General features: G+C 41.1%; 1 protein-coding gene across 1 annotated transcript in view; it reads left to right on the forward strand.

Moving 5' to 3' along the window:
- Positions 1–21,220, forward strand: part of RAB40B (RAB40B, member RAS oncogene family) — a 289,872-nt gene that overhangs the window by 148,887 nt on the left and 119,765 nt on the right. The window contains exons 3-4 of the mRNA XM_069200358.1: positions 9,698–9,758; positions 12,655–12,715. Of these exons, the coding sequence (XP_069056459.1) occupies positions 9,698–9,758; positions 12,655–12,715 (122 nt within the window). The remainder of the gene's footprint in view (positions 1–9,697; positions 9,759–12,654; positions 12,716–21,220) is intronic.

Consider the following 21,220-nt stretch of genomic DNA (forward strand, 5'->3'; position numbering starts at 1 on the left):
CTCCACGTCCTCATTTCCTATCTGGAGATGCTACTGCTGCATGTTGAAAGCCTTGTAGATAATGTAGCCAGTTTTAAATGTGATGCATGCAGGTAGATGCCAGGGTAGTTCTCTCGAGCATCTGAGTAAATTTGTCATGTTTGTGAAGGCTTTTAATGATGGGCTGCTGCATCTAGAACTCTCTACAGGGTGTTAGATGGGGCTGTGAGATGCCTGCCAGCAGGGCTTTTCCCCCCTTGAGACATGGTAAGACCTGCACATGCATGGCTGTCATGAAGTTCGGCTCTGAAATGAAGGCAGTTGCCTTGCAGAGTAGCATCAGGCGACACCAAGTGGTCTTTGCTTTGCATGTGAGATGGACCCTGAAGCTTATAATCAGGACTTCCAGAAGCTCCATGTAGACTAGAGGATTACTGATGAAATGATGAAGCCCTGGGGATGCCACAGGAAAATGGGTTGGTTTTGGATCTGTATGAGAACACCTGGACAAACTGCCTTTAGTTGTTCATGTGAGAATTGAACCATGGCTTGATAGTTCCATCGAAATAGGTAAGAGTGTTTTCCGAATATGGTTTAGAAGGCCACAGAGAGGGCAAAGAGGACAAGAAACATGGGTCCCCTTCTTCGGAGATTAGATGATTGTCATTGTCTACTTGAGAGGTGACTGTTTTAGTACTTGTAGTAGTTTTGCAGGAGCACAGTTTTTATTTTGTGTGAGGCAACAGCTTTCTCGATGATCTAAGGCATGACGGGTGGTTTATGAGGGAGTGATGAGAGACGCTATCTGAGTTCAGTTTGAGTTCACGAAAGTGAGAGCTTCCCTTGTCTTGAGATTGTCCAGGAAGATGTCTTGTCTTAAAGATGATTTGATGATGATTAGTAGGACTGACTATGTATTAATGGAAAGCCTAGGAGTGGAGACATGATCCCCTGCTTACAAAGAGCTATGTAGGAATTCATAGGGCAGGTGTAGGTTTTTGGTAACTATTCATCTTCTTTGGACTATATATATACTGAGTATACTGAAAACTCGTTGGCATCCATTTTTTGTGTAAGCCATCACTGATATTTCACCTGAGATTTTCACAAGTTCAAGGCAACTGACATTTTCCTATTTAATTGATTTGTTTGCCGTATGTGTTTAAGGTGGGGTTTAATCGTAACACCTCAGCCTTACATGGCAAAATATACAGAGGGACGTCCTGTAAATTCAAATATGTCACAGGGCACCATAAATCACGAGTGTCATTTTCTCCCTTAGTTCAAAGGTATTCATAGAGAATGAGGAAGCTTACTTTACAGCAGAATTGTAGATCTGTATATTGCTTAAAATATTACATTTCTCTAAGTAGATGTTATTATTTTCACACTTGAGTGTGTGTGATTTTGTTTTTGTTTTTAATTCTATTTCTGTGTGTTTATTGACCAAAAATAAAAAAAACGCCTCTTTTGGATTCAAACCTCCTCCTTTCTGATATCGCCCTCGTGTGTGAGCTTGTGATGTGTGAAGGAGGAAGCATTTTTTCACTCAGGGCATTTGTTCACTGAAAAGCCATCAATATAAAAGCAACTGTGGAAGCTACATGCTTATAATAGATGTGAAAGGGCCAGAGAACATTATCCCGATTAGCCATGGTGGCGGTTTTGGGAGATTTCCCCCACCCCAGCAAGCATAAAATCACAAACCGATTCATAGACTTGGCTCTGATACTAGCAAGGAGAGAAATAACTTCACACTGGAAAAATCCGAAGGGCCCACAGATAAATCGTTGGAGAAATGCATTAATCAAGTGGGCGGAAACAGAAGGGACAGTATTACTAAGGGAAACACTCAGGGGCCTAGGAACTAGAGATAATGCTCAGCATTGGAACACGATACTGGATAATTCTAGAACACCTGACACTTCTAACTCTGATGCAGAGGCAAATTTATCAGAGTCAGATCATGTATAGTTGACCAAGATATTCCAGTTGAAGATCGTACAAGAGACCAAATAAGTGACTCATTTGTGAACCGAACAAACACCTCTGTATAATTGATGGGAAGTGCGAAAAGGGAGAGGGAGGGGGAGGGGGGGGTTACAAAAAGATGGGAAGTTATTTTGTTCTGTATGCGTTTTCATGCAATTATAAAGCAATAAAAGAGATCTTAAAAAAAAAAAAAAGATGTGAAAAGGCCAGGTTCCTTTTTCTATTTGAGTTGTCAGGTGTTTTAATGAGGTAACCTTCGGCGTCTGCACTATTGGGTGTATTTCAAGATAATTTTGTTAGACCAGCAAATAAACTTTTGTGTGTCATTATTGGCAGGATCTGGAATAAGGAAAGTGCTCTTGGTAAAACATTAATTTTAATGCTATATATTTTGCCTCGCTCTGAAATGGAAGTGAAGCCCATCGTTAAATGTCTTCTTTCAGTGTGGGGCAAGAGGGGCATCAGAAGAGCTCCATATAGATCAGCTTGGGTTGGTGCAATATTGACTCATCAGTACTCAATACTCTTTATGGTCCATCAAAAGGGTGTACATTTGTTATCTCCTTTACCATGACTGAAACAGGGTTATGCTAAGTATCCAAATTGTGTTAAATTTATTTTGAATCCTTACACTTTTTTGTATTCTTTAAATAGATTTTTCAGCCTTGAGACTGATGTGCCTGGGACTGTTAATGTGAGTCGAAAGTCATTCACAAATAGCCTTATTTTATGCCTGTATGGGCCATATTATAGGTCCCTTATTTGTGATATTTCTAAATCTTAATGTGAATGCAGATAGTGAGGGCGAAAAGCAAAGGGCAAACTTGGCATGTCTCTCTCTCTCTCTCTCTTTAGTTGAAAAGGGCAAAATAGCCTGCTATTCAAAGTTATTCACGAGAGTGGTGCTCTATATCCCAACAAATCCACTAACAAAAAGTTTGGACCAAAGCACATATTTTCCATCCGCCCACCTTCATCATGTTGAGAACAATCTAAGTGTTAAGCATTATCAGGAGCGAAGGAACTACCTTCATTATAGTTTTTTCAACCAGGTGGATCATCTGCCTATTAATGTCATGAGTTTGTCTATGTTGTTCAAACCTGATCTTTCAAAGTTTAACACTGCTATTGGTCTGTAGGAGGAACATAGTTTGGGATCTTGGTCTTGTTTAAGAATTACGGCAGTATCAGTTTACATCAGCATGGGTATTGCTCCTGACTCTTTTGAGAATGTACTAAATAGTTTCACAAAGCGTGGTGTCAGTGACGATGAGAATGTTTTGCAGAACCCTTGGGTAAATCCATCTGAGCCCAACACCTTATTTATATTGAGGATCTTAAAAGTTCCTTTAACCTCCTCACTGATGGGGTCCTCTATGCTAGCTCATTCATCTGGGTCACTTTAGGAACATGCCATATACCTTTACTCTTGGTTTGTCAGTGGGCGTAATCAACACCAAAGTCCTTGCCTTACAGAGATTCCATGTGACAAAAAAACTATCTTTAGGTGTTAATTCAGAGTAATATCAATCCACCCATACATTGCTATTGACTTTAACATATGCTTCTCACAATCAACATATCAGACATACTGCCTTTCTCATAACTTTTCAGAATAAACAACCTGACATTTAGACATTGGCTTTTCACCATGACCAACACAAGCCCTTTGTGTTGAGCACAAACTTTCCACAGGGAAACTATCCTGTAAACAGTCATGAAAGTATGAAAGTTTACAAATTATCGATGGCAAAGCCAAAAATTCTCTCTCCTAAGATAATTTAGCAAGGATTATTGTAGTGCTTACCTTCTATCCTCACAGTTGTTTGAGGGGATGGCCATCACTAAAACCCCCGTCAACTACTATTATCTATGACATTCCATATAACAAAATTCCTACCTACAGACTTTAGCACAGTGTAAGAACAACCCATCTTTAAAAGTCTATTGTCTTTAATGCATGCTTTTCACAATAAAGACATCAGACCCATTGGCATTTTTATAACGTTTCATAATAAACAGATCAAACATATGAAATCTTGCATGGCCTTTCCCAGTAAACCCTTTAACTTTACACTTTGTCAAACATCGAACTATTCAAGTGCACATAAACTGGCACATGCACACAGTTACAAAATTACAAATATGTAGGAAAGTACAGCCTGCAGAACAATATACAACGCCTCTCAATGAGGCCTAACAAGAATCATTAACGTGAAAACCCCAGGGTTTGTCAGATCACACTTAAATGTTTATTAATTTTAACATATCAGTTTTGCAATAAACATGTAATGCCTAACGCCTTTATCACAGCATTTCATAATAAGCAGATCCGGCCTACAGCCACAATCATCAGCTTGCCATCGTAACCAACTTAGTCCTGCTGTATTGAGAATAAACTTTGCCACAAGCCAAAAAGGTAAATAGAAGCAGTCATTTTAGTGGAAGCACACAAATTCAGCCCAATCAAAATCTGTACTCTGGGGGAACTAGCATGTGGGACAGCCCCTCTTGCAATAGAACTCTGAAAGCTCTTTTTGTTGATCACATAAGGTCAGGCGACCATTGCACAGTCAAGCCAGACCTAAAATTCATGTTGACTAGTGTATCCCTGGGCTCTCAAAAACAGACATGTAGTCTGAAGTCTAAAGTTAATGACTGCCATCCCATATGTGCTGCTGCCGTAGAAGAACAAGCACTGTAAATGATCTAGTTATCCAAGACACTTTATAGCATTAGTGTCCTGTGTGTGCCCCAGAACTTTCAAGCTGAGGTGACTGGATCAATATGTGCCACTTTTTGGTGAAAGCACACATCATCTTCCCAAACAAAATATGAACTACTGGTTACCAGCAAGTGGGCGGAGCCAAAGCCACTCTCCTAGTAGTAGGTCTTTTAAAGAACTTTTTTAGATTAATTACATGTCTGATGGTAGCTGTGCTGTCAAGCTAGATCTAAAAAAAAAAAAAACTCTATTTCTGAGTGAAGTTCTACTTCATTGTCATGTGTGGTGAAAATGCGTTCAGCATTTTGCTCTTTTTTTGTCAAAGTTAAATTTGAAATAGTACACTTTTTCAAGCCACTTAGCTTTTCTGCCCAGGGATGGATCTTCACAAAACAATTTATATCTGAAGTTATTTGACTGGGTTAGTAGTTTGTAAAGCTTTGTGCAAATCTGTCCATAGCATCTAAAGTTTTGGGCAAATCAACCAATGCCTTTTCAATGGGTTCTGAGGCTGACCTATAGCTACATACTGCAACTGTCACTTTAAAACTACAGGAATTATAACATTCTGAGCTGTTTTGGCTTTTTGTCTTATGACACCTCTGAGGAATGCAGCATATCCCTTTTCATGTACCTTGGCAACTGTTTTGGAATACACTGTTTGAGATGCCTCAGCAGCACAAAAAATGTCATCTTGATTAGCCCATGAACTGTGCACTGTTGAGGACAAGAGAGAACAAGTCAAAGGAACTAATGCATTATGGACGTTCTTTGTGGCAGTTTCCTGCTAGTGCAGATTTCCTGCAGTCTTTTAAAATTATGCCTTTTCCTCTGATAAAGCACCCTTATATACTTAAGGTTTATTCAGATTTACAAATGAATGTAGCTTTACATAACATGCTTTTCATTTTTTTTCCATTGATCATTGTAAAGGTACAGGCATGGATTCCAGTTTGCAGAGAATAGGGTTCTCTTTGATACTGAGATGAATTATTGGCATATAAGGCCTCACTTAAATGTTGCTTTTTTTCTCCAGTTTTAAAAACTAGACTATTGGAGACATCCCACGATGGCTGTGCTTTGTTAAGCCCCTAGGCTGTGCCTTTTTAGGTTTCGCTTGCGCTATGCTTGTTAGATTTTGTTCCCACAGCACTTTTGTTTTGCTTGTGAAATCTATTGTGTTTAATATAGATCTTTGAAGGGGCTTGCATCCCACCCTTAGTTTTTATTGGTTTGTGTGCTTGCCACTTACTTTTCCTCTGTTTCTATTGGCTGTTGCACACTATTGTTCGCATGTGTTTGCTGTTATCAGTGTCCCAAGGCACAAGTACTCTTTTTCATCCACCAAACTTCTTTATGAGGCTGCTCTCTTAAGCGTGCTTGTACAGGATATTGAGCCAACTCCGAGACTCAAACCCGGCTCCCCAGCTCCAAGGTTGGCAGTTCTGGCTGTTACACCACATCCTCTATCTTGTCACTTCTCTTCTATTTTCGGCACTCGTGTTTAGCAATCGCGGCAGGGTAACTAGGCTGCTGCTCCTTGCAAAGCCCCTAAACGTGTCCCCCCCTCTTAGTCTACGGCTCATTTTCTGACTGCCCCCCTTGCATCTGCTGATGCTATTACAGATAAACCCTATTGCATCTTTTGTTGCAATCTAAAGCTCTCTTATACCTTAATTTTTGTTTGAGTACCACACAAAATTGTTAAATAAATATATATTAAAATATTAAAGCTCACTGTGTCTCATTCTCCTCAGAGGAGGTACAGCGACCCACACTGCAGAAACCTTCCTCAGTGTGGCCCCCTATACCTTCAGCAATCAAGGCTTGGTCACTTCGCCACCGCTCCTTGCAAACCCCCTCAACACGACTTCCCTGTCCCTCTACAGCTGCTGGAGGTGTCTTGTTCGCCTCATCGGAGGTACAGCCAGCCAAAGGAGCTGGGCCTGGGAGCCATGCTGCGGGGTACCGTCCACTGCAAGTGGTTCAACTTTGGTTCCATCTCCATGAACAGTCCCCAAGGCAGCCTCCTGGATGGCCATTTCTTGGTGCAGCAGGTGCAGTGGCACAGGAGCTAACAGCTCTAGAAAACCCAGTGAACACCGGTTATTGCTGTATGTTGCTACTATGTAAGCACTCACAAGCACAGTTACCTTGCAGGCACCAGGGCCATGATTTGAATGGTACAGCAGGTGCAGTGGCACAGGTGCCAAAAGCTCCAGGAAACTCACTGAACACTGATTATTGCTGTATGTTGTTACTAAGCAAGCACTCACAAGCGCAGTTACCTTGCAGGCACCAGGGCCATGATTTGAATGGTACAGCAGGTGCAGTGGCACAGGTGCCAAAAGCTCCAGGAAACCCACTGAACACCAGTTATTGTTGTATGTTGCTACTAAGCAAGCAGTCACAAGCACAGTTACCTTGCAGGCGCCAGGGCCTTGATGTGAATAGTGCAGCAGGTGCAGTGGCACAGGGACCAAAAGCTCCAGGAAACCCTTTGAACACAGATTATTTCTGTATGTCGCTACTAAACAAGCAGTTACAAGCGCAGTTACCTTTGATGCACCACAACCATGATTTGAATGGTGCAGCAGATGCAGTGGTACAGGGTCAAAAAGCTCCACAAAAGCCACTGAACACCGATTATTGCTATATGTTCCTACTAAACAAGTAGTAACAAGCGCAGTTACCTTGCAGGCACCAGGGCCGTGATTTAAATGGTGCAGCAGGCACAGTGACACAGGGGCCAAATGCTTTAGGTAACCAACTGAACACTGATTATTGTCATATTTTATTACTAGCAAGCAGTCAGGAGTGCTTTTTTGTTCTTTTGGAACTATTGTACCCAAAGTAGCACTTAGCCTAAAGTATCACTATAATAAAAGCTGCAACCTATTGAACTTTTCGGTCTGCCTACATCTTATGTTACATTCAGTGCATTTATATGGCACATTTTCACAGTTTTTGTATGGCCCTAAAATGCTTCTGAATCTGGACACACTAACACCTTGGCAAGGGCATTCTCCATTCTATAGCATTAGCATTTGAACAATTGTGAACACTATATAAATACGTATACCTTATCATATGGGATTCCATACCAAGCATGAGCAAAGCCGAGAGGTCTCACCTATGCAAGATCTATCAGCTTTGTCAATGTTTTGTTAGCCAGTTAATATAGCAGCGCTAGCTTCAATGCAGCATGCAGACAACACAGGCTGTGTCATACAGCTTTTTCTACATTGCTTTTAACCATTTGCAACATAGCTAAAAACATTAGCAAAGCCAATAAATCTCACATAGGCAAGACCTATTACCTTTGCCAATGCTTTTTTAAGCTTTTTGCTTACATTGCAAAACTGCTCACCAAGCTACAGCTTACAACAAAAAGCAGGTTATTATTAATCACATATGCAAAACCTATTGTATTTACCAATGCTTGTTGTCCTTTAGCTCGTGCTAACTTTGGAACCTCCCTCCATCAAGAGGAAGCAGAAAATTGACAAAAGCAGGGAGGAATCTAATAAAACCGATCTGACGTTCTCATTCCCTTTGAGCGACCAAGCGGCCGAGGTCCAGAAACTCGCAACCTACATGAAGACAGAGAAAACATGATGGGCTTGAGATAGGCCAGGCTCTGATAGAAAGAGGGGCTAGTGAGAAAGGAATGTGTTTGAGTTTGCGGCAGAGCTGCCACTAACTTTATATTGTGTATGTTCCCCAAGCAAATAGTAGAGAGGGCTAGTTTAACTGGGATCAACCAAATTACAGGAGGCCTGAGACCCCAGACTTACGGCAATGGGGGTCAGCAGTGAAAAACCCCTGAAGCTTAAGTAACTGAGCTACAATTGCTGGAGCAGACATCCGTTGCCTTTTAAAGACTGAGATAGCATGCTGTAAAACAGACATGAGAAGGAAATATTCCTAGATGGAGAAGTAGGACTTTTGTGCACCACGTGTGAGATGGGAGCTGGATGACCTCATAGATGGGTCCATTGCTAATGTGGTTCTGCGCAGGAATGCTATTATTAATGCTATAGCGAACATCACGAAAAAGCCAGGTCAGGTGGAAAAGTTGGTAGCCACAACTGAGTCAAACTTAGGAGACAGAGGCAGCATTATCTTTATTGGAGAAGTCCAGACAGCACAGGAGAGCCTTTTTGCAGTGAATCTAGAACTCCAAGAAATGTTATAATTTAAAAGAACCTTCCTGAATGCTCTTATTATCCAGGATGGGACAGTGGATGTTCTAGAAAATATATAATGGACAGCAAATATTGGGTTCTTGGATTCACTCTCTGGGTACTGAGGCAGACTTGCTAGCAGTGATGCATTCCTTAGATTACCGGGGTAGAAGAAAGGCTTCTGCAGCTGCAACAACATGGCAATGTTATCGGATGTATACCCACATAAGCTTACTTAGACCCTAAAAGAGGATCTTCAAAATGGACACTACACTCTCCTCCTGTTTCTGTATGTTAATACAGTTAATAAAAACAGGAGATGACGCCTGATGGATATATGCAAAGAAATGATGATTTTGGGGATTGCAGCCATCTTGGGAACCCGACCTAATGGAAGGTGTTTTGTGAGGTCAAGACTTTTCTCTTCTCGTATCACAATGAAGCGCATTCTTGTCTTGACAGCATGAGGATGAATTATTTTGAAGGGTGAGGTATAAATGGCATCTGGTCCATTCTTGGTGTGTGAACTGTTATCTGAATTCAGCTGTTTATTTTATCTGGGCACTTGTATCTATTTAAAGTCTTCTTCGTGCTTCTTTTTGCAGAGGTTAATTCTCTTGTTTTCAACAAGCATTTGCCCCCCCCCCATTCCTTCCTTTATTCCTGTCCATTACCCAATTTCCTTCTATATTCTAAATGTAGAAGTATCTGTCTAGATACGATTATTATCCTATGTTCAGGAGTTCAGGAATATCTTACATGTGAATTATCGTTGAATTTTAGCTCATGTTTAAAAATGCTTCTATCTTTTCAGGTATTGATTACAAGACCACTACAATACTTTTGGATGGTCGTCGCATAAAATTACAACTTTGGTATGTTTTCATTTCTGTTTTCTGCTACAAAGATGATGAAATAATTGATTATCAAATGTACGTGGGAATTTTAGTATGAGGAATATGTGCTGCTTTTGACTGTAGTGAAAAGTTGAAGTTTTGGAATCGTTCATAAGAAATAACTTGTCAATTTAATTTCATAGCCAGGAAAAGGTTCTGTTATCAGTTTAGAATATTAGATTGTAATTGATAACATAATAATTTACAGTATGTTGTGAGACATCAGCCAAATGCAGTGATAAGTTGAAGTCTGACCTGGAGAATTGCACCACAGGACTGGAGCAACCGAGAGCATAGGGTTTCACAAAATACTAACGGGCATATTTGCAAGAAAGTAGTGCATCTGTCCCAATGGCCCACATTTCTTACGTCCCCTTTTGCCCCCTAACAACACCATGGTAGTGACGTATTTACAGTGCGGTGCCCCATGCCGGCCGTTTCCACTACAGCTTTTGACGCTGTTGTGGTGCTTTGCTGCACTAGCGCCAGTGCAGCAAAGCACAGGGAGGCCCATAGATTATGGGTGAGTCACTTTAACACCTGCCTTGAGCAGGGGTTAAAAATGACAGAAAAAATGGCACAGGGAAATCTTGTAAATTTCACTGCATCATTTTTTTAGGCCTCCCTGCAAGGAAACGCCCCACTTGCATAAATTATGCCTGGCGCATGCATAATGTGGGGCAAGGGTTTGCAAAGTGGTTGCAATGCATGCATTGTGCCACTTTGCAAATATGGAGCAGGGGAAAGGCCACCTTAACGCTGCCTTAGCGTCATAACAATTAATTCTGCCGCTAAGCTTGTTTTTTGTTCAAGTATAGCAGTGTGCAAGCGCTGCCTTTCGATGTATTGTAATTTAGTCTGTGGCCTTTAAATGCACCCATCTCACGCCCATCAAATTTCATTCATTCCTGGGCCTGCCGGTCAACAATCCCTTGATGTCATTGGTAAATGTGTTACGTTTGTCCCACCTGACTGACCCTATTACATGGATTATTGCACAGTTTCTGATATACTTGCGGGAGGGCGAACTACTTTTTTCTTTTGCCTCTCCCCTTCACGCTCCATGGCGGCCATGGCGCTCTCTCCCCTTCCTTCTCCATGGCTTTCAAAAACTTTTATAATTGGTAAATACATCACCTAAATAAAATCACAGAAATCATCAAAGCGACTTTCCCGGCACAGCGGGAGAGCCGATACTACAATATTCATTACACACAGTGGAAACTTGCCCCATAATGCTTTGCATGCATTCTTTTTCAAAAACATTTTGCCAATAACTCAGCTTGTGTTGTTCAATGGGTCCACCACCAAAACATTCAGCATGACGCATTCCTTCTGTCTATATCTATGTCATCTCTGGGTCCCACACTAGGTTAGTGGGGACCCCAAAATAATAATCCCTCCCACCATTCAGTGTCTTTTTAAGTTCTCATGGCTGGAACTTTCGTTTTACGGTAGTTAATGTTTTAAGGGCCCTGTTTGTAATATCATTGCAGTAGGCCTGCTAGCCCTGAAAATGTATAATGTACTATGCTCTCTAGAGGCTAACTATATGGTTACACTGCATTACTTTCTGCCATTCTGTTTGCATGTGTTTATTCCCTCCTGGGGCTAACTATATGGTTGCATGGCCATGCTTTTACAAATGCTATTTGTATTGTGGTGTTCTCTAGGGGCTGTTCTGAGTAATAATGCTTTGCTGGGCATTCTTTTTACAGAGCATGTTTGCTTGGAACTCAGCCTGTGGTGGTCCTAGGACCATGGGACCACCACCAAAACATTCACCACAACGTGTTCTTTATTCCTAGATCATATCTGGGTCTCCACACTAGGTTAGTGGGGACCACAAATGATAACCCCTCCCACCATTCAAATGCCTGTTCAAGCTCTTTTATGTCTGGTACTTTTGTTTTGCAGCTGGGAGTAGTTTGTGTTTTAAGGGCCTTGTTTGTAATACCATTGCAGTAGGCCTGCTAGCCCTGAAAATATGTAATGCACTACGTCCTCCAGGGGCTAAATATATGGTTGCACTGCATTACTTTCTGCCATTTTGTTTTCATGTGGTAATGCCCTCTATGGGCTAACTATATGGTTACGTGACTATGTTTCTCAGAAATGCTATTTTTATTCTGGGTCATTTAAGGGGCTGTTTGAGTATTACAGTCAACATACTACAATATTTTCGGCACTCGGAAACTTGCCCCATAATGCTTTGCAGGGCATTCCTTTCACAAAACACTTTTGCTCATAACTCAGCCTGTGGTGGTCCTAGGACAATGTGACCACCTTCAAAAGCATTCACCACAGTGTGCTCTTTCTGCCTAGAGTCATTTCTTGGTCCCCACACTAGGTTAGTGGGACCCCCAAATAATCCCCCATCCCACCATCAAATACAATGATTTTTAAGATCTTATGGCTGGAACCTGGGAGTAGTTTGTGTTTTAAAGGCCTTGTTTGAAAACATATTCCAGTAGGCCTACTAGCCCTTTATTTATATGCAGTGTCACTGGAATTATGTGGTAGAAAGAACCAAAATATGCAGCAGGGTTGACCAGTTAATGTGGCAAACAAGTCCAGTTATGCATTTACAAAGCCAATAGCTCAAACTCAAGCAAATGAGGACCTATTGCATTGCAAATGCTTTTTTACAGCAGCCTCTAACCGGCTTTGGGAACAGAGCAGACTCATTGAAGACTCTAGTTTATTATGCCCTCAGTCTATTTGGTTTAAAAAATACTAAAACGTTTACACTGTATTAAAAGCATACGCCTTAGTTAATTGTACCTGTACTTGTTTATTCGGTACAATGTGAAAACTGATAAATAAATTTAAAACAATTTTAGAAAAACACGTATTGTTATATTTTTATCTCTAGGGATACATCGGGTCAAGGAAGATTTTGCACTATCTTTCGTTCTTATTCCAGAGGAGCTCAAGTAAGTCTTTAAGCTTTTTAGATGAAATCTTGTCCATGACACGGGCTGTTTTACAAGACTGTGATAATAAACATTGTGAGGCCCTTTAATTTAACTCGACAAATGTTCAATTACATTGGTATTTTATGTCCTGTTTGTGACATATTGTCAAGTGCTTTCGAGTGGAATGGTAAAAACTAAACAGTGGGGTGAAAACTATATATATGTAACCTACCTACAGCTTCTGTATATGATGCTTTAAAATGCTTGACCTATGTTATGTAAATAACCTTTGGGATGATTTCCCTAATCACTATCATTCTTAGATCTACAGAATATAATAACAAGGCAACAGAATATTCCAGGAACGCCAAAATGAGGAATGATCCGTCATATATGTTGTGACCTTCAAAATAATATGCAAACTATTGTGTAACAAACATAATCTGCAAATGAGTAATTTTGAGGACTATGCATCCAGTGCATAATTTGAATGTGGATTTGTCACTAAGATTCCCAGATTCAATAATTGTCTGACATTAAGATAGGTTTGATCACTTTTTCCAAGCTTTCAATCTTTTATCAAAACACGACCTATATGGTGATGGGATATAAATGGAATCCTTGCCTGTAGAGTGTGGCATTCATCACTATTAATAAATGCAAAATGTATTTCTTTACAGATAATTTGAATGCTTTATATTATCACAGTAGTGCTTTCTGACTAATAATCCGAGGCTACAGTACCCATACCAAATCACCCTACCACACCCTTGTGTGCCATACATATTCAATTAAGTTACCCCTGCTTTGTTTACTGTAATAGGCAGATGTTTATATGCGAATGGGTACAAACTGCATCAGACATTAAGACTAGGTTGACTCTGGTAAGTGGCTCTTACCTTGAAATTGATCTATTTCTTGTCTGTTTCATTAACAATTCTTGCATTCTTCTTAGCCATTATTGGTGAAACAGCATTATAATTTGTATTGCAGAGACAATTTCTTTAATACATCTTTAAGCAATTGAAGCTTTCATATATTGAAGGGAATTGACTTTCTAGAGCCTACTACACTATTTCCATTCATAAACCTGGAATTTGCAGTTTGCACGCTAAATAGTTTGAAAATAGAGAGGCAATTTGTGACGCAACCTATGTACTAATATATTGCATTAAAAATGGTAGCATTTGCTGGGTTATTAAAAAAAACCTTCCCATTTAGTTTTAATTTGGCAGGTTGCAGTTTGGTACAACTGAGTTTGGCTGGCAATGCAGAGATGAAGGCTTGCAGTCCATGTCCATTAAAACGACTAGTGCTCCTTTCAGGTTCTCTGTTTGGGAAACACACCTTGGGGAGCAGGCAGCTCTCCACAAGTTGTCTGAGAAGATTTCCACAGGAACACATTCCCCTCTGCAAATCAGTTACCACCCCAACCCATTGGTGATAAATCATCATTGATCTGTGACTATAATTATGTCATAAACCTTTGATACATTCCACTGTGGATCTCAAGTAGAAGTGAGATGCCTTTTTCTATCCTCCCCCTATTTGTGATTCATGATGAATCGCAAAGGTCTTAGAGACTTTGATACATTCCTAAAAGGTGTTTTGCGGTTGCAAACCCTGTGTTTTTATGAATTGCGTCTTTAGCAGCTGCTAAACACCTTTACATATGAGGCACCAAGTCTTTTAAGAATACAATTAGTTCATTTTATAGTTATATGATGTTATCTAGAATTTGTATAACTCACCACTGCTACTTGTAGCTGCCTGTAGTGCACCCTAACACTCAAACTGTCTGGAGCAATTACAACAAGACCTTTTTAGAGAGTGTATGGTTCTAATATGACCTGTGTGATGGCGCTGGCGTTCATGGATGGGAACTTTTGCTTGCATCACACTATGCTTTTTATTCTAGAGAAATGTATACCTCTGCAATATGTTGCTGTGTTTGAAGTATGAATTAGTGTTGTCTTTTGAAGAGCTAAGGATCACTTAGGAGCCTTAGTCTTGCAGAGCCATTTTAATGAGCTTCTGGAAGGCCAGGTGTATTGTGCTGTGGTACGAAAGGTATAGCATGCCACAAATCAGAGAAGCTCGAGATTTTAAGAGAATGTATTGATCAGACAAAGGAAATATGAAAATAATGACACTTTAAAACTAGATACTACTTCTGAAGAAATAAAGAACTAATATCTATGTGCTGTAAAATATGCACAGCTGATCAGTGGAAATTTGAGGCTGCAGGCCTATACTTAGATGCATAGTATAAGTATTTATTATGACTTTCTGGGCCCTGAATTTGGACTAACATGCAAAGACTGTCATAACCATCCCAACATTTTCATATAGAGTCCCAGTTTAATTTCCTTTTCCAAAATTTTACCACACTGTGATCCCACCTATTGTAAGCAGGAGGAATTCTTGTGGAGAAACAGAGGAGGGTACATCTGCAGTACTTGCAGTCAGACCTACAAGTGTATTCTAGGCGACAATATAGAAGTCAGTGAGTGGTGGAAATTATTTTAAATTGATAGTCTATATAATTCTTTGGGGGTTAAAGGCTGTGTGGCTGACCAGGCCTTGCAATACCAAAATGGGTAGCGCTGAATTTAGGCTGATGGGGCAAAATTACATTTCTACTTAGTTGTTGATCTGCTGAAGCTTCGCATATAGGTGCTGCCAAACATGTTACTTGAGAGCACAGATGTGTATTTGAGTTGCTTCAAAGGATGTTCAGTGATGACACAATGCCCCCTGCTTGGCTATGTGGTTGATGTCTGGCAGTTTCTTTATGCAGGAATGGGTTGTGCTTGTGAGTCAAAGTTTGAAACTCGCCTTGTAGCAGGTGTTTCTTCGAACATCTTGAAATATTATATAGAGCAGATCATACTGTCTTGCTTCTTGTAATACTTGTGCCTCTGCCTCTATAGAACATAGAGCAAGCTCACTTCCTCCAGTTGCCTGGTGTTTAATTTGAGCACCACTCATTTTGTCACTAAAAATCAAACTCTGGTCAACCAGATGTGATCTTAAGCATATATATATAGGAGAACCCCGACCCTCCTTCCCAAAGCTCCAAGTCTTCCAAGGATCACCTACAACTCAGTGTTGCAGTGTTCTTTCCTTCACACTAGGTAGAGGCTGGTAGTGATGGTAATGGCAGTAGCAATGCTGGTCACTCTTGAAGCAAACAATCTGGACCCAGAAGTACTACATCACTACTTGAAATAGCCAAGCAAACCTGTGCTGGAAGGAAATTTACCAACCCCCCCAATATTAAATTAGCCTTTATAGTGACTGTTACTGGCAAATAAATCAACCCTTACGAGGACCCAGTTTGTATCATCTGTTTTTCACAAGTTCATACAAGAAGTGGCTTCACGTTTGATGCAGTTGTCTAGACATTTAAGGGAACGTATTGGGAATCGATTTAGATTAGTATGAGTTACCTGATGTTGTGGAAATTGGATAAGGTTTCACCAAAAATACCTCCCAACATCGTATGGATCCTACTCCCTCTAGGGCATTTTGGATTGTTGCAAACAGGCCCCAGGGTTTATAGTTTTCCAGCTCAATGTTGCTCTTCTAGTGGCCACCCAAAGAATCAGCTTATCTAAAATGCTTCTTTCAAACCGAGGTCCAGGCACCATGTGTATACAGAGACTATTTTGGCCAAAGACTTCTGAAAAGAAGTAGTTTTAGTTGTCTTTAAATGTGACAGATTACTTTCTCCTAAACACACAATGTTATGTTATATTATGAGTATTTTTATAGTGTGCATCTCACTTGGGGGGGCTGAGGAGGTGGGGGGGTTGTTGGGGAATCTAGGCGCTAGGAAGGAGAGGCTGTGCCAGCTCTGACAGGGACCTAATGAAAAAGGCAGGTTTTCCGTTGCTTGTGAAATTCGAAAACTGAGCTGGTGGTTCTGATGTGAACAACAAGGTTGTTCCAGGCTTTTGGGAGTCAAATGCGAGAAAGCCTGACCACCGGCCGAATGGAGGTTTCTGGTTGGGGTGTGAAAACAGATGCAGCTGTTAAACTATATGGGGCTTAGCTTGTGTAAGGCTCTGTATGTGTGTGTGTTACGAGCTTGAAGATTGCACGTTTGTGAACAGGGAGCCAGTGGAGGTCTTCTAGATGTGTGGAGATATGTGTTCAGAGTGGGAGTTTGAGCATGAGTCTGGCTGCTGCGTTTTGGATCACCTTGAGCCTCTTCTTGACCTGAGTGATGATGCAGAAATAAAGTGCATTGCCGTAGTCCAGTTTGCTAGTGCTAAGAGCCTGAGTGATAGTATTGAGTGGGGGCCATTTGAAGATTTTTCTAAGGATCTTGAGAGTGAAGATACTGGTGAAGGCAACTGTGTTTATTTGGCTTCTCATCAAGAGTTATTTGTGCACCACTATCCCTTGGTTCCTAGCTTGATTGCCCGAAATGGTTCTAGTCTGAATTTGGCTAGCCACCAGTATGAGGTCCACATTGAGGACAAGTGATACTGAAACTCCCTTAACATTTAGTCCAATATATAGGAGGTTGTTTAGTTCAAAGGCTCAGAAGTGTTTATTTCATAACAATACAAAGTTTCACATGGTCCTTGGATGTGAACTTATAACAACAACTGGCAGCATGTATATGTTCCATCACAAAACGACTTTTTCAAGGCTCAGCATAAGTCATCACATGAAACAGTGTGAAGTATGCCCAAAATAAAATGGTCAGTCAAAGTCTAGTGGAGTGTGGGCTTAGAGGCAAACAAGATTGGGGCCATGATAAGCCTCCAGCTGTTTCCTGGTTATTGCCTGAGTGCAGGTGGGGGCGCTCAGCGAATCATTGGTTCATGATCAACGTACATCCCAGTGGTAATAGAGTGTGGGATAACATGTGAGCACCTGCATTATATACTTAAGATTACTATAGGTAATTGACCTCGAGTCTGTAGGTTTTGGATGTACAATTACTTGACCACATCTACCAAAGAGTGTGCTTTGAAGTCCACAGTGAGATGTCTTTTTTGAAAGTATTACTTCTGTCTTGTTTGAGTTGACTTCAGACAGTTGTTTTTTTATCAGCTGGGGGCTACTGACATGCAAGTGGTGAACTTAGTCCGAGTGCTGGGAGTTTCATTGGAGAAGGTTAGGATGAGCTGGGTGTTGGCTTACAAGATGATGCTGATTAAGTGGGTACGGATGATGTTGGCAAGCGGTGCAATGTAGGCATTGAGCTGCGTGGAGCGAGGATCCTTGGTGGATCCTGCAAATTAGGTTGTCAGCATCAGAGGTGTACGGGGTCAGGCTGACTGACTGGTTGCGTATGGTGAAGAAGGAGCTGATTAATTGGGGAGCGAGTCAGCACATGCCATCTGTGAATGAGGATGGGGAGGGAGACTGTGTCGAATGCAGCTGAGATGTTGAGTAGGATGAGTGCAAGCGTGTCTCCTCAGTCCATGATCAGGCAGATGTTGTCGGTGGCAATGATGAGGGCGGTTTCTGTGCTATGGTTGATAAATGTGCCTTCCTTATCAACTGGATCCTTCTCTATTCAGCCGGGATCCAAGTCTTCCCTCCCTACTCCATTTTGACAGAAAGCTAATATAATGTCATATGCTAATCCAAGATTCAGTTAGGAGTAATTTTCTGAAATTATATGTTTATGGCATTAGTTTTTGTGCTAAAAAAACGGCTAGTCCGTCAGTTTGGTACTATTTCTCAGACACCAAGGGTTTTTGAGGTAAACCTACAAAATCACACAATTGGCATTCAGTAAACTTTACAGTCTGAAGAAGCCAAAACTCGGACCTGAATGATAAATGGTTGACTCACAAGAAGACAGCCATCTTAAATCTTCTGGGTGTTCTCTTCCAAAAGTTGTTGGTGCTCCAAGGGAATTATGTTGTGCAGAGGTATTGTGTTTTATGATTAGGGATTCTCTTTCGGTCCCATTGGTCTTCACAATGCCACACTACGTCTAAATAATATGTTTGCACTGCAGTCTTCAATCTGGTACATTTTTGTTTCTCATACTTACAATGTGCGTAAAAACACCACACATTTGGTGGGCATTTTAATTTTCCCCATGAAATAGAGGCCATTTTATAGAAGTGTATGAACACTGGAAAACTTATCGTTCAGTTACCATAGTAGTTTAAACTAACAACGATCCGCATGTTTTCTTGGGGGCAGAGGTTCACCTCGGCTTCCTCACAGACATCTATCCAGCGTCAGATAATGTTAAATCCAGTATTGAGTGTAGTGTAATGTGGACCAATAGCTTATGATAGTGACCGATTCTTGCTTTTGTATTTACATTAAAGCACTTTATCCTTCGTGGATCAGGCATGATTTCAAAAGTAGGGACTTGTGTAGATATGGACTGAAGTACTGGGAAACATGTCCAAGTGATGAGCTGCAGCACAACTTTATTCCGCAAGGCTATTATGTCATTTGGAAGACTGAACCCTTTGTGCTGTTTCACTAACATTGAAATTGGTGAAGAAGTATGGGTTTGCTAGTGCTCGCGCATTGATGATAACTGACAATGTAACAAATGTAAGGTTATGGCCAGCAGGTGCTGTTTTGCAAATTTCTCTCGTTCATCCAGTGCTGCAAACGATTGAGCGCGTACCCTACCTATTTATGTCTAATGCTCTGGTGCAGGGCCATGATGTCAACGCGTGGGTGCTGCGTGCTGCATGTGGATTAAACGAGGAAACTCTGCTGGCGATTTTATGCGTTTCTGACCCATAAGCTATCTCCGTAGAATATTTCTCCACGTCCCTTCAAGTGAAGCATCCTTTTTGTAGAGCTGGAAACATTGGAAGGACCAAGAGGCAGTCCTAAGAACTGACAAAGGGCTACTAAGTGGTGTGGATTATGGTGTGTGTCTCATAATCATTCTGTGGGGCCAGCTATGAAGACAAGTTGCCACTCTGCCTAACTGTGCTGTATGCAGGTTTCATGGGTTACTTTTGATTAGGCAGGTAGCTGTAAGTCCTCTACCTTATGTTGTGGATTGTTCAACATTCATAATTTCGGAGTTTCTGCATGGTAACTGGCGCAGGAAATATTTGAGTGAGGAAAACGTTGAGTGGAGAAATTTCCAAATTGTTTATTTATTATACACTTTGGTGTTTTAATGTTTGGGTTCTCTAAATGAAATGTATTTTAATTTAAACCACTGTGCATATTGTGCTTAAAAATATTCTTCAGAACAAAGGTGAACTCCGATTGCATTGGGTAAAATAGTGGGAGAAAATTGCCACATAGTTATTGGCAATTGATCTCCCTTAACATGGCACCAAGAAAGGATTGTTGTGGGTGGACAAGATGGTTGTACGACTTTACAACGTGTGCCTTAACCACGCATATCCACACCACGCAGATAAGTATAAGATGAGTTTAATGTCTGTCTCTCTCCATTGTTATTGGTGGGAACCACCCCAACCCCCTTCTTTATTAATTACCCTTACTACCCTATGCACCAACTTACCTGCAAACCCTAAAAATACCCTTACGACTCTATACCACTACCCATGCCTAAATCCTAAAATACCCTTAGCACCTCATGTCCCGTCCTACCCCTAAATCCTAACAGTACCCTTACCACTTATGCCGCTACCCAGGCCTAAACCTTAAAATTCCCTTATTATCCTATGCCCCTACCCTCCCCAAAACCCTAAAAATAGCCTTACCACCCTCTACCCCTACTCACACCTAAACCCTACAAATAACCTCAGCACTTTATACCCCTACCCATCCCTAGACCCTAAAATACTCATATCACCCTAACCCCTACCCAGCCTGAACCCTAAAAACACCCTTACAACCCAGTACTCTTATCCACCCCTAAAAATGCCCTTACCACCCCTATCACCTAACCACCCCGAAACGCAGAAAATGTCCTCTACCCTATGTCCCTACCCACTAAAACCTAAAAATAACCTTACCACCCTACACCCCTACCCACCCCTAAACCCTAAAAATAACCTTACCACACTATACCCCTACCCACCCCTAAACCCTAAAATACTCTTAGCACCCTATACCTCTACCCAGTATAAACCCTAAAAACACCCTTGCAACCCGATACTCTTACCCACCCCTAAAAATGCCCTTACCATCCTCAACACCTAACCATCCCAAAACGCAAAAAATGTCCTTAACTATCCTATGCCCCTACCCACCCCAAACCCTTAAAGTACCTTTACTACCTTATACCCCTACCCACCCTTTCCTTACTACCCTCTTTCTCCACCCAAAGTAAACTCTCAAATACCTCTAACCACCCTATCCCTCCACCCGCCCTAAACCCTAAAAAACACACACACATATATTTATATATATATACACACACACTTTAACTATATTTACCATACACGGTACCAAACATTGCATGCATGTTGAAGGCACGTGTGGTAAAGGCTGTGTTGTAAAAGCACTGAGTGGTAAAAACTTACGGATGTTTTCATGAGAAATTCATCCATAATAGGAGCGATTTTTGATTGAACATCATATTGCTGCTTCGCA

Source organism: Pleurodeles waltl, chromosome 7, assembly GCF_031143425.1.
Source record: "Pleurodeles waltl isolate 20211129_DDA chromosome 7, aPleWal1.hap1.20221129, whole genome shotgun sequence".
NCBI classification, from domain to species: Eukaryota; Metazoa; Chordata; class Amphibia; order Caudata; family Salamandridae; genus Pleurodeles; species Pleurodeles waltl.